General features: G+C 43.6%; 1 protein-coding gene and 1 pseudogene across 1 annotated transcript; both read left to right on the top strand.

Annotated features, from left to right (window-relative positions):
* The first annotated feature begins 2,870 nt into the window (after positions 1–2,870).
* LOC112080385 (myosin regulatory light polypeptide 9) lies at positions 2,871–7,436 on the top strand. Its single transcript, XM_024146121.2, has 4 exons — positions 2,871–2,962; positions 4,475–4,686; positions 5,189–5,350; positions 7,147–7,436. The coding sequence occupies exons 2-4, from the start codon at positions 4,503–4,505 to the stop codon at positions 7,317–7,319; spliced, it is 519 nt and encodes a 172-aa protein (XP_024001889.1). The 5' UTR covers positions 2,871–2,962; positions 4,475–4,502; the 3' UTR covers positions 7,320–7,436.
* A 2,438-nt stretch (positions 7,437–9,874) lies between these two features.
* Positions 9,875–12,613, top strand: part of LOC112080382 (FAST kinase domain-containing protein 3, mitochondrial-like) — a 5,719-nt pseudogene continuing 2,980 nt past the window's right edge.

Raw genomic sequence — 12,613 nt, 5'->3', positions numbered from 1 at the left:
CCATTCCAGCTCTCTTGGGAACATGCAGAATGCATTCCTTTTTCATTTAAAAGATGGTTATTGGATCATAGTAGTAAACTAGCAGTAGCTCATACCGTGAACAACCAAACTATTAAGAAGTTAAATAGCACTATTAGGGATAATTCTGGTCATCTCTGTATACCCGTCGCAAGACCCACTAGTTGATAATTATTTATAAAACCCTCTTAGGCCTCACTCCCCGCTKTCTGAGATATCTACTGCAGCCCTCATCCTCCACATACAACACCCGTTCTGCCAGTCACATTCTGTTWAAGGTCCCCAAAGCACACACATCCCTGGGTCGCTCCTCTTTTCAGTTCACTACAGCTAGCGACTGGAACGAGCTGCAACAAACACTCAAACTGGACAGTTTTATCTCAATCTCTTCAWTCAAAGACTCAATCGTGGACACTTACTGACAGTTGTGGCTGCTTTGCGTGATGTACTGTTGTCTCTATCTTCTTGCCCTTTGTGCTGTTGTCTGTGCCCAATAKTGTTTGTACCATGTTTTGTGCTGCTACCATGTTGTGTTGCTACCATGTTGTTGTCATGTTGTGTTGTCATGTTGTGTTGTCATGTGTGCTGCCTTGCTATGTTGTTGTCTTAGGCCTCTCTTTATGTAGTGCTGTGTTGTCTCGTCATGATGTGTGTTTTGTCCTATATTTATATAAACTCAGCAAAAAAAGAAATGTCCCATTTTCAGGACCCTGCCTTGCAAAGATAATTCATAAAAATCCAAATTACTTCACAGATCTTCGTTGTAAAGGGTTTAAAAACTGTTTCCCATGCTTGTTCAATGAATCATAAACAATGAATGAACATGCACCTGTGGAACGGTCGTTAAGACACTAACAGCTTACAGAAGGTAGGCAATTAAGGTCACAGTTATGAAAACTTAGGACACTAAAGAGGCCTTTCTGGGCCTCGCGGGTGGCGCAGTGGTCTAAGGCACTGCATCGCAGTGCTAGCTGTGCCACCAGAGATTCTGGGTTCAAGCTCTGTCGCAGCCTGCTGTGACTGGGAGGCCCGTGGGGCGGCGCACAATTGGCACAGCGTCGTCCGGGTTAGGGAGGGTTTGGCCGGCAGGGATATCCTTGTCTCATCGCGCACTAGCGACTCCTGTGTCGGGCCGGGCGCAGTGCACACTGACCAGGTCGCCAGGTGTACGGTGTTTCCTCTGACACATTGGTGCAGCTGGCTTCCGGGTTGGATGTGCATTGTGTCAAGAAGCAGTGCGGCTAGGTTGGGTTGTGTTTCGGAGGACGCATGGCTCTCGACCTTCGCCTCTCCCGTGTCCGTACGGGAGTTGCAGCGATGAGACAAGACTGTAACTACTACCAATTGGATACCACGAAATTGGGGAGAAAAAAAGGCCTTTCTACTGACTCTGAAAAACACCAAAAGAAAGATGCCCAGCGTCCCTGCTCATCTGCGTTAACGTGCCTTAGGCATGCTGCAAGGAGGCATAAGGACTGCAGATGTGGCCAAGGCAATAAATTGCAATGTCCGTACTGTGAGACGCCTAAGACAGCTTTACACCGAGGATTGTACTCTGGAGCGGGATCGATTTGGAGGTGGAGGGTCCGTCATGGTCTGGGGCGGTGTGTCACAGCATCATTGGACTGAGCTTGTTGTCATTGCAGGCAATCTCAACGCTGTGCATTACAGGGAAGACATCCTCCTTCCTCATGTGGTGCTCATCCTGACATGACCCTCCAGCATGACAATGCCACCAGCCATACTGCTCGTTCTGTGCGTGATTTCCTGCAAGACAGAAATGTCAGTGTTCTGCCATGGCCAGCGAAGAACCTGGATCTCAATCCCATTGAGCACGTCTGGGACCTGTTGGATCGGAGGGTGAGGGCTAGGGCCATTCCCCCCAGAAATGTTTGGGAACTTGCAGGTGCCTTGGTGGAAGAGTGGGGTAACATCTCACAGCAAGAACTGGCAAATCTGGTGCAGTCCATGAGGAGGAGATGCACTGCAGTACTTAATGCAGCTGGTGGCCACACCTGATACTGACAGTCACTTTTCATTTTGATCCCCCCTTTGTTCAGGGACACATTATTCAATTTCTGTTAGTCACATATCTGTGGAACTTGTTTTGTCTCAGTTGTTGAATCTTGTTATGTTCATACACATATTTACACATGTTAAGTTTGCTGAAAATAAACACAGTTGACAGTGAGAGGACGTTTCTTTTTGTGCTGAGTTTACAAAGGAGTTTTTAAAGTTAGAGTTTACAAAGGAGAGTTTACAAAGGAGTTAATTACAGCCCCCGTCCCCACAGGAGGCCTTTTGCCTTTTGGTAGGCCATCATTGTAAATAAGAATTTGTTCTTAACTGACTTGCCTAGTGAAATAAAGGTTAAAAAAAATATTTWWAAAAATTATTATGTTTGCTGTTCCTTTGGCCTATGACAAGAGGGTGGGGCTCAACTAGTGTAGTTGTAGAAGTGTTGGAAATGGCTTAGCTATAATCATTCTATTTTTGTATATGTTTTGTGAAATGAAGGAAATCCGAGTTTTAATATAATTAAAATTGTGTCACCAAAGCAACGTTATTTTACTCATGATTAGGCACAGGAAGATGCATTTATTTTCTCCGTATTTGGGCATATGTCAAGAATGTCTTTTGAGAAAACACCATTACCTCGTGGGGGTTGACCAAAGTAAAAATGAAATGATTTACGAGCATTTACATAAACTATGTATAGTCAAATCTAAAAAACATTAAATACATATCTAAATATGTATTGTTTTATTGTACGGTGCAAAATATAATTGAATACAAATACAAATGATTTAGACATTTTAAAGTCCTCCCCATTTACCGAAGTTGGTTTGGCCTGCATTTCCTGTGCGAAACCATTATTAGGAAGTTAGGGCGGTGGTTGAGAGGGCAGCACGGGCTAACTGACTATCCATTTTTTCGGAATTAGGTAGGTCTTATATGCTTATTTGAACGTAAAAAGTATTATTTCACTTGTTAATTCCATGCTACTTTTAAATTGTCAGTTATATAGCTTAAAATGTCGAAGCTACTCGTGTTACTATGAATGTATGTGTTTTCTGGCTGAWTTAGCTAGCGGGGTTAGCAAGCTAGCTATATCGGCTTGTTAGCTGCCAAAATGACAGTATTTCCTGCATGGGGAGAAATAACATTTCGTTCTAACTAGCACATTTATCGTTTTAAGTTACATATAACAGGCCGTACGGTAGTTGGTTAAGTATTATAATGACGCAAATGTGTACCAAAACCAAGTAACTAGCCTAGCGGACGTCCTGAGATTCGTAATGTTTTTAACCCAACAATGTCGCTAACGTCACCAGTGTGTTGCGATTTATAAYTATGCCCCCAATTAAATTCTGAATTCAAATGCATTAACAGTGCGACTAGATCATGATTTCATTTTTGTCAAATTGTAACTATTTGTATAACGTTCAAACCTTGTTTGGCGTTATCTAGTCCAATTGTGGCATGATTACACTTTTTGTATCTGTTTGCATCAGTTTCAATGGGCGTCTTTTATTTTGAAGGCTAACGCAGATTACAGTATTGTTGCTAATGTTGTTCAGGACAAMTCCTAACGTCAGCTGTCTATCTGTAGCTTATTGCTCAGTCATTCCAAATTTGTGTAAATTGATATTTGGTTTCATGTTAATTTCTACGATACTATCTACATTACTTTAGGTTACGCAAGTATTAACAGCTAACAGCAGTTTATAGGCCTCATTCATGACGTAGCCCTAACTTGACATGAGTTTTTTTCCCCGTAAGTTCTTTCTCAAAATATCATTAATGTTAATGATGCCTTGACTGTCACTAGATTTCTCACCTACCCTCAATAGAAAAGGATATGTTGTCTTGGAAAGAACTTCAGTCTGAATTTAGTCCTATCATTGTTCAACCTCAAATTAGGTCACCGAATCAGTCTTATCCAGCTGTGTTGCCATAATAGTGAATCAATGGCGTGGACCACTGGCTCCCTCTTACTTGCTAGGAAGGGAGGCATATTAGAGGCAGTGGCCATCTTCCTCTTCGAATAAGACGTTGAACTTGCCTGAAAAGGGAATTTATTCTCACATCTGTAGTTTATCCTATCCTGTGCAAAGGGAACAGCTAGAAACAACCTTCACAGCAGTAGAACATTTCCATTTATAGCACAGTGAGGACACATCCCTGGGGAATAATTTGCCAGTCCGAATTAGATTAGCCCATAGCCACAAAGCTGGGCATGACTAGTCAAATCTTATTTTGGGTAATGACATGAGCCAGGTTACCTGCTTGTTTTTGTAGACCCTTATGTATCCTCAAATGTTATTGTCCCTAGAATTGAACTTCATTGACATCATCAAAACACTATTTCTAAATCTGATTGAAAGGGTAAGTAACTTTTTAGGCTATTACAAATCTGGTGCTGTGGTCTTATTCAGGAATATTCTCTTTTCAGCCTCGCAGGTAAACACACAACAGCCAAAATGTCGAGCAAAAGGGCCAAGGGAAAGACCACCAAGAAGCGCCCCCAGCGCGCTACCAGCAATGTGTTCGCCATGTTTGACCAGTCTCAGATCCAGGAGTTCAAAGAGGCCTTCAACATGATCGACCAGAACCGCGACGGGTTTGTCGACAAGGAGGACCTGCATGACATGCTTGCCTCACTAGGTGTGTCTCTGAAGCCCTCCCTTAGCTGAGCTGAAATCTGTCCATGGTTTTCTCTTGGACATTGATTCACTCAATGTGAAACTGAGGCACTGGGTGATTTGTGATATCTCTTGAGTGTGCTTGTTGGGCTCCCTTCTCAATGATTGCATATATGTCTTTTGTTCAATGCTTAGTGTTAAACTTTGTAGTGTTTGTGGACCCAGTCCGTCTTGCTGAAAGGGTTTAGGTTTGTTATGTAAGGTGATACAGGGTATTTACCCCCAGGCTAAGGTTGGGTTTGTCTCCCAGCTGGTAAGTTGGTGTTAGGAGAGAGGCATTCCATTGAAACAGTCGTGCATTCACAAAGAACATACATTTTTCCAAAATTCCCTACCACCCTGTTACCATTGTTTTATATGATTGAAACCATTTATGCCGATTATTATTGTAAAACTAGGTTGCTGTTGACAGGAAGTTGAATGCAATCTGTTCTAATGTGGCACTCTTTGTCTTTGTTTTTTAGGGAAGAACCCGACTGATGATTACCTGGAGGCTATGATGACTGAAGCGCCTGGGCCCATCAACTTCACCATGTTCCTCACCATGTTCGGAGAGAAGCTCAACGGCACAGATCCTGAGGACGTCATCAGAAATGCTTTTGCCTGTTTCGACGAAGAAGGCACAGGTAAGCCTATAACAAATCATTGGGTTTTTCTTTAAGGAATTATTCCAAGTGGAAAGGAATGTTGTCAGTGTCGTTCTGTATAGATTCATACTGTTGTAGTGACTGACAATAGATGCTGTAGTTATGTAGAGAAGTTTCAAGTTTTATTATGCATGGTCCAACGAAATTCTTAGTTGTAAGTTCCTTCTCGACAATGCAACAATGATAAGTAAATGGCAGTAGAATAGAATAACCATAGTGTACGTTATACAGGAAGGTGCAATTTTTAGTCCAATATTTCCAAGTGTAGTGGGGGGAAGTGTATAAATTGAGCAGTATAATTAGTCTGGTGGCAGCAGTTGTGGTGTGCGTGCTAAGGTGCGGAGAATCAGAGAAGGTGCTCAGTCTGGTTCAAGTGCTCAGCAGTCTGATGGCTTGTGGATAGAAACTCGCTGTGCCTGTTGGTATCAGACCTCATTCTTAGATGCCATCTGCCTGACCGGTAAGGGTGAGAATGTGTTTGTGGGGTTCTTGATGAAGATACAATTCCTGAGGAGTCTCTGGCTTAGCAGCATAGACTGGATGTTTGGGCTGTCCAAGTAACATCGGTGGGTTAAACCATGGCTCCCAAGGGTTTATTCCCAAAATGATTAATTCAGAGTGGTATACTATGAAGCAAGCTAGATCTACTCAGGCTTTTAAAGCTAGCCAGCTTCAGTTACCTACACATTCCAAGTCAGGCTTCATCTGTACTACGATGGATATTGCTCATCCATTGTAGTATGGCTGAAGCCTGACCTGGAATGCTTGTATTTCTAGCAGGCTTGTAATTAATTGCAGTTGCACATGGCTAGTCGATCCCAAACTCTTTCATTGAGACAATGTTGAACATCAATCATGGGCCACTGTCATTTAATTTGTGCTGATTTCAAAATGACAAAGGCTATGGTTGTTAAATGGGCTTGTAGAATTGCTGTGTTGATTTTATTACTATTGTATGCTGTCTTGGTGTGCTTTTCCACTCTATCGCTCCTATCTGTGGAACACGTTTGTGGCCATAGACATATCTATAGAAGGGTTTGAACCTCCAACCAAGGCAATTTTAATAAAACTAGCAATGGCTGCCAGTCTTGATTTGAATGGGAACTGCTATTGGTGGGTTATGTCTGGTTGGTTGGCTGTTATCCTTTCGCACATTTCTAAATACAATAGTGTGAAAACAAACAGTTTTGGAAGCAAATGCTGCCATTCAATGCGTGATGTGTATTTTAGCATAAATATTTTGTGTTAAATGTGTAAATACTTTATCAGGTGTCTTCCTCAAATGAAGGGGATGACTATCTTTGCAAGAGGGAAGGTATCTGATTTCATTGTCCTCAACTCGTGGCTAAGAAACTTTATTCAGGATAAAGTGAGTTAGCCCTGAGTTAGCCTGCCCAGGATTTTTATAGAAATTTACAAGGCAAAAGGTGAGGGCTCTGGTCCATATGGGAATTCATGCTTACAAATACACATTGGGCATTTTGTTTTATCTTAAGTATCCCTACCCCGAAACTTAATTTCAAAATATCACCTTTGAGCGGCTGTGGATTGTAAATACAGAAAATATGCTTTCTGTCAACTTCGATAAAATGTCTTGGTTAATGTTTTTGTTTCGTATTGGGTTGCCAGATGCTCGGCATTTAAAAAAAAAAAATGCTGATGGGTTGGTTGTGAGTCAACACATGAATAACCCATGCATCACCACCCAAGGGGAGTAACCATGACATGGGCATTTTCGCATACCTGTCTCACTGAGTCACCCTGTCTGTCCTCAGGTGTCATCCAGGAGGAGTACCTCAGAGAGCTGCTGACCACAATGGGTGACCGCTTCACAGACGAGGGAGTGGACGAGCTCTTCAGGGAGGCGCCCATTGACAAAAAGAGCAACTTCAACTATGTGGAGTTCACACGCATCCTAAAACATGGCGCCAAGGACAAGGACGATTAAGCCACAGCCATGCCAGTTGTATTATGGTTTCTCTCTGACCCCTCTACTCTTTACCCCCAGCTAGACCATCTTGCTGCATGTCTCAGCTCTAATAAATCATGTTTAGCAAGGTGAACAATGCTTGACCATATCTGTGAGCTCCCATTTTAAAACTGGCAGATTTGCAATCTGTATTGAGGAATTTAGCGGGTGATGGTGAATTTGCAAAACAATGTACTAGTCTGTGACGTGAAATGGAAAATGCAACTCTGGAAGCAAGCTCCTATGCTACTCAAATGGTCTGGTCTAGCTGAATTTTACATTTATAATAAATATAAGCTTTAAATAAATGACTCTATCAACTTGTATTTTGCGCCATTCTTACCCTATTTAAATCAGACTTAACTGCTGAAAATAATATTGCTGATGTCTAGTAAGCTGATGGTTCCTTCTTCCTGTGCTGGTATGTTATGTCCCAACAAGGAATTTTCTCAGTCATTATCCTTTCCACCTAGCGGTGTGGACGTGTCGAGAGAGCTAGTGACGGGTTTGGAATTCACCATGTTAGTTTGAATTCCTAATAATACTAAAATCGCTTAAAACTACACTTCTCAAAAAAATTAAGGGAACATAAAATAACACATCCTAGATCTGAATAAATATTCTTATTAAATACTTTTTTCTTTACATAGTTGAATGTGCTGACAACAATCACACACACAATTACAATGGAAATCAAATTTATCAACCCATGGAGGTCTGGATTTGGAGTCACACTCAAAATTAAAGTGGAAACCACACTACAGGCTGATCCAACTTTATGTAATGTCCTCAAAACAAGTCAAAATGAGGCTCAGTAGTGTGTGTGGCCTCCACGTGCCTGTAAGACCTCCCTACAACGCCTGGGCATACTCCTGATGAGGATACCCTGGGCATACTCCTGCCAACTCCTGGACAGTCTGTGGTGCAACGTGGCGTTGGTGGATGGAGCGAGACATGATGTCCCAGATGTGCTCTATTGGATTCAGGTCTGGGGAACGGGCGGGCCAGTCATGGCATCCATAGCATGTAAGCACAACCCCACTGTGGACGTCGGGCCCTCATACCACCCTCATGGAGTCTGTTTCTGACCGTTTGAGCAGACACATGCACATTTGTGGCCTGCGTGAGGTCATTTTGCAGGGCTCTGGCAGTGCGCCTCCTTGCACAAAGGCGGGGAGGTACGGTCCTGCTGCTGGGTTTGTTGCCCCCTACGGCCTCCTCCACGTCTGCGATGTACTGGCCTTTCTCCTGGTAGCGCCTCCATGCTCTGGACACTACGCTGACAGACACAGCAAACCTTCTTGCCACAGCTCGCATTGATGTGCCATCCTGGATGAGCTGCACTACCTGAGCCATTGTGTGGGTTGTAGACTCCGTCTCATGCTACCACTAGAGTGAAAGCACCGCCAGCATTCAAAAGTGACCAAAAACATCAGCCAGGAAGCATAGGAACTGAGAAGTTTCTGTGGTCACCACCTGCAGAACCACTCCTTTATTGGGGTGCTTGCTAAATGCCTATAATTTCCACTTTTGTCTATTCCATTGCACAACAGCATGTGACATTTATTGTCAATCAGTGTTGGTTCCTAAGTGCACAGTTTGATTTCACAGAAGTGTGATTGCTTGAGTTACATTGTGTTTAAGTGTTCCCTTTATTTTTTTTGAGCAGTGTATATACAGTCATCTTAAAGATGGCAACTACACATTTTCAGAGGAATATCTAGCAAAAAGGATTGGCCAAAGATCTGAATTAGACTGCCTGTGTAAATGCAGCKTAAYATATTATCTAGATACTAAACTTAATATATCAGATCCTTGTCATCAGTTTATTTTTAATAAATTCCCAAAAGATGCATATAGCAGCAGTCAATCATCTGGCACAGTAACAGCAAAAAATACCAAACCATACTGTAACAGATTTGTAAATTTACTGCATCAAATATTACCACTTGCACTTAACTGAATTTTGTTAACAATTCTTTTGTTCCCATATTTACACTGAAATATACATTGTAACTTCCTCTTTAACGCTTATTCTAACTTCAGTAAGTCTATTTTGGTAACTCTGGCATTGTAGTTCCCCCTAGTGGCTTAGTGAAAAATATTAACCCAGCCCATTGGCTTAGTTAACGGCKAATCACTACTGAGCACCTTCCTTACAGAACCACGCTGGACCGGTGGCTGGATCTTTCACATGTTTTGTGGCATCCCCTGTTAGATTATGGGTTGCACTGTATTAGTTGGCCAAAAGCTGACATTTGCATGTATTTTCTAACAGTATGGTTAGGTCATGGTATGTTTAGTCAGAGTTTGCATGTAGTTTGATAACCACCAACAAGAAAAAGGTTAACATCAAAATGAATGGGGCATTCCATGAACCTGTGTTTATGGAAAACACTTCAATCCGATGTAAATATTCCACAGCACTGTAGTCTTTTACTGTAGTGGTTCTGGTAACTAAACTATAAAAAGAGTTGCYCYCWCCATATCTCKCAGTAATTTATTGCGTAAAATAACYTTTTGGCCTCACTGTGCCTTCAGGGTGTTCTGGTAACTKACAGAGCTTTGAAGGTTAATCTGTTCTCATGCTCATACAGGTTGGAACCACCCGGTGAGTCCTGGAACAGAACCATGGCTTTAAAGGTGATCCAGAGGCTTCAGCTACTCTGGCAGACAAGGGCACACCTCAGTCCTCCAGGTGGGCTGGGTAGCKTCTCCAGACTTCTGTGTGCTCCGGAAGGGGAGCCCCTGTGTGTGGCGTACCTATGGAKCTCAGCGGACCGCTGTATCCAGAGACTGCTGTCAGAGACTGTCAGCCAGCTTGTATGAGTTTGTCCACCATTGCCAGGGACTCTTTCTACGCCACTGGGTCAGTCGGCCAGCTGCACTGACCCACTGTTGCAGAAGAGAAAGCCTTCCTGGACCGCCTCGGCAGTTGCTCTTCCTCCAGACAGGTCCTGCACTCCTCCGCACTGTGGAGATCACGTCTGACACTATGGCAGCGGCAGTCTTGCACTGCGTGGCTGACCCTGAAGGACCCCTCAGTGTGCTGTGCTGCCAGCTAGAGCAGGACTCTCGACGTCTGACGGAGACCGAGCTGATTTCTGCCCTGCTGGCCTGCACGCACCTCTACGTGGACCCCTYGAGCACGCTGGTGGTGCGGCTGGTGTCGGAGTGCCAGGAGCGGCTGGACGGGAGCCAGATGAGCGTGGGACAGCCGTGCACCTTCGGCCAGACCCTGGAGGGCCCGGGTTGTGGGATGCTGGAGCAGGTACAGAGGCATGAGCCAGGCCAGTAGAGCCTAGCAGAGCTCACTGCTGTATACAGACTGCTGCAGGCAGAAGTAGGGGAGGAGGGCAGCTACCAGGACCTCCTAAACGCTATGCACACTCCTTCTTGGTGGAGGTCATGGAGAGACACATGCTTAAGATGGCTTTCAGTTACCAAGGTGATGCAGTACTTTGGGTGCCTGAACATCCTGTCGCTACCGGTGTTTGACGCTGTGGCGGAGAGCTTTGTGTACCGGGCGGAKAACTACAGCACCAGCCAAGTGGCCAGGCAGATCATCCCGTTTGGGAAGCTGGGCTACCTGCCGCCCAACGCTGGGGCGGTGTTCCGGAATGTGGCGGCCATCCTGTACGCACGCTTCTCTCATTTCCAGCCCAGAACACTCCTCAACCTGCTGCACTCCTACGTCRTGGTAGAGAGGTTCCCTGTCAACTTTGTGTCCAAGGTCTTCAACCTCTACTTCCTCCAGAAATTACAAGGTACTCTCATTGATAAACCCACAGGGCAATTCCARGGWAACYGAATTATGCTGAGACTCACTTTAAAATGTARACCAAACAAAAACCATTGATTTCAAAGWTTAACAAACAATACTACTCTATGCACAATGACTACTTCYAACAATTTACACATTAAATAKAWTTTWWWAKGATTTAAAGTTTGATAACAGAATTACGGTAAAATCWATTTTATTCTGTTACCAAACTTTGTATCTGCACAGTTCTTCCTYTAAATGTGTTGGTGTAAAATTGTCTGTGGAAATTGTTAAAAGCTAGTCATTGTGCATAGTTCTATGGTTTGTTAAACATTGAAAGAAATGTTTTTGTTTGGTATGTTTTTTTTGGTGTGTTTTACCCCTTCTCTCCCAATTTCAATTACAATCTTGTCTCGTTGCTGCAACTCCTCATTGGGCTGGGGAGAGGCGAAAGTCGAGTCATGCGTGCTCCAAAACATGACCCGTCAAACCACACTCCTTAACACCCGCTTAACCCGGGAGCCAGCTGCGCCAATGTGTCGGAGGAAACACTGACCGAAGTCAGCCTGCAGGCGCACGGCCCGCCACAAGGAGTTGCTAGAGCATGATGAGTCAAGTAAAGACCCCGGCCAAACCCTCCCCTAACCCGYATGACGCTGGGCCAATTCTGCGCCGCCCTATGGGACTCCCGGTCACAGCCGGTTGTGACACAGCCTGGGATTCAACCCGGATCTGTAGTGACGCCTCAAGCACTGCGATGCAGTGCCTTAGACCGCTGCGCCATTRGGGAGGCTTGTTTGGTATATTTTAAACAGAAAAATCTCCATTACCATGGAATTGCCCAACACTTACTTTACTCTTCTTCATAATTGCAKTTGTTGCAGTATCTTTGGTTTAACAATTGTAAATTAATTTGTGTTCCAGAGCAAGGCATGGGGGTTGACCAGATTGTACTSGCCCAACTGACCCAYCTCTACATGACTGTGAAGCTTGAATGCCCTTTCTATGAGGTAACGAGTTACTACAAATCAATATTAATTACAGTTGAAGTCGGAAGTTTACATACACTTAGGTTGGAATCATTAAAACTCATTTTTCAACCACTCCACAAATTTCTTGTTAACAAACTATAGTTTTGGCATGTCGGTTAGGGCATCTATTTTGTGCATGACACAAGGAATTTTTCCAATAATTGTTTACAGAGAGATTATTTCACTTATAATTCACTGTATCATAATTCCAGTGGGTCAGAAGTTTACATACAATAAGTTGACTGTGCCTTTAAACAGCTTAATTATAATGGCTTTAGAAGCTTCTGATAGGCTATTTGACATAATTTGAGTCAATTGGAGATGTACCTGTGGATGTATTTCAAGGCCTACCTTCAAATTCAGGGCCTCTTTGCTTGACATCATGGGAAGATCAAAAGAAATCAGCCAAGACCTCAGAAAAAAAATTATAGACCACCACAAGTCTGGTTCATCCTTAGGAGCAATTTCCAATTGCCCTG

This window comes from Salvelinus sp. IW2-2015, unplaced genomic scaffold, assembly GCF_002910315.2.
Source record: "Salvelinus sp. IW2-2015 unplaced genomic scaffold, ASM291031v2 Un_scaffold16303, whole genome shotgun sequence".
Classification (NCBI taxonomy): Eukaryota; Metazoa; Chordata; class Actinopteri; order Salmoniformes; family Salmonidae; genus Salvelinus; species Salvelinus sp. IW2-2015.
Note: the sequence above shows the minus strand (reverse complement) of the source record. Positions and strands in the feature narration are given on the sequence as shown.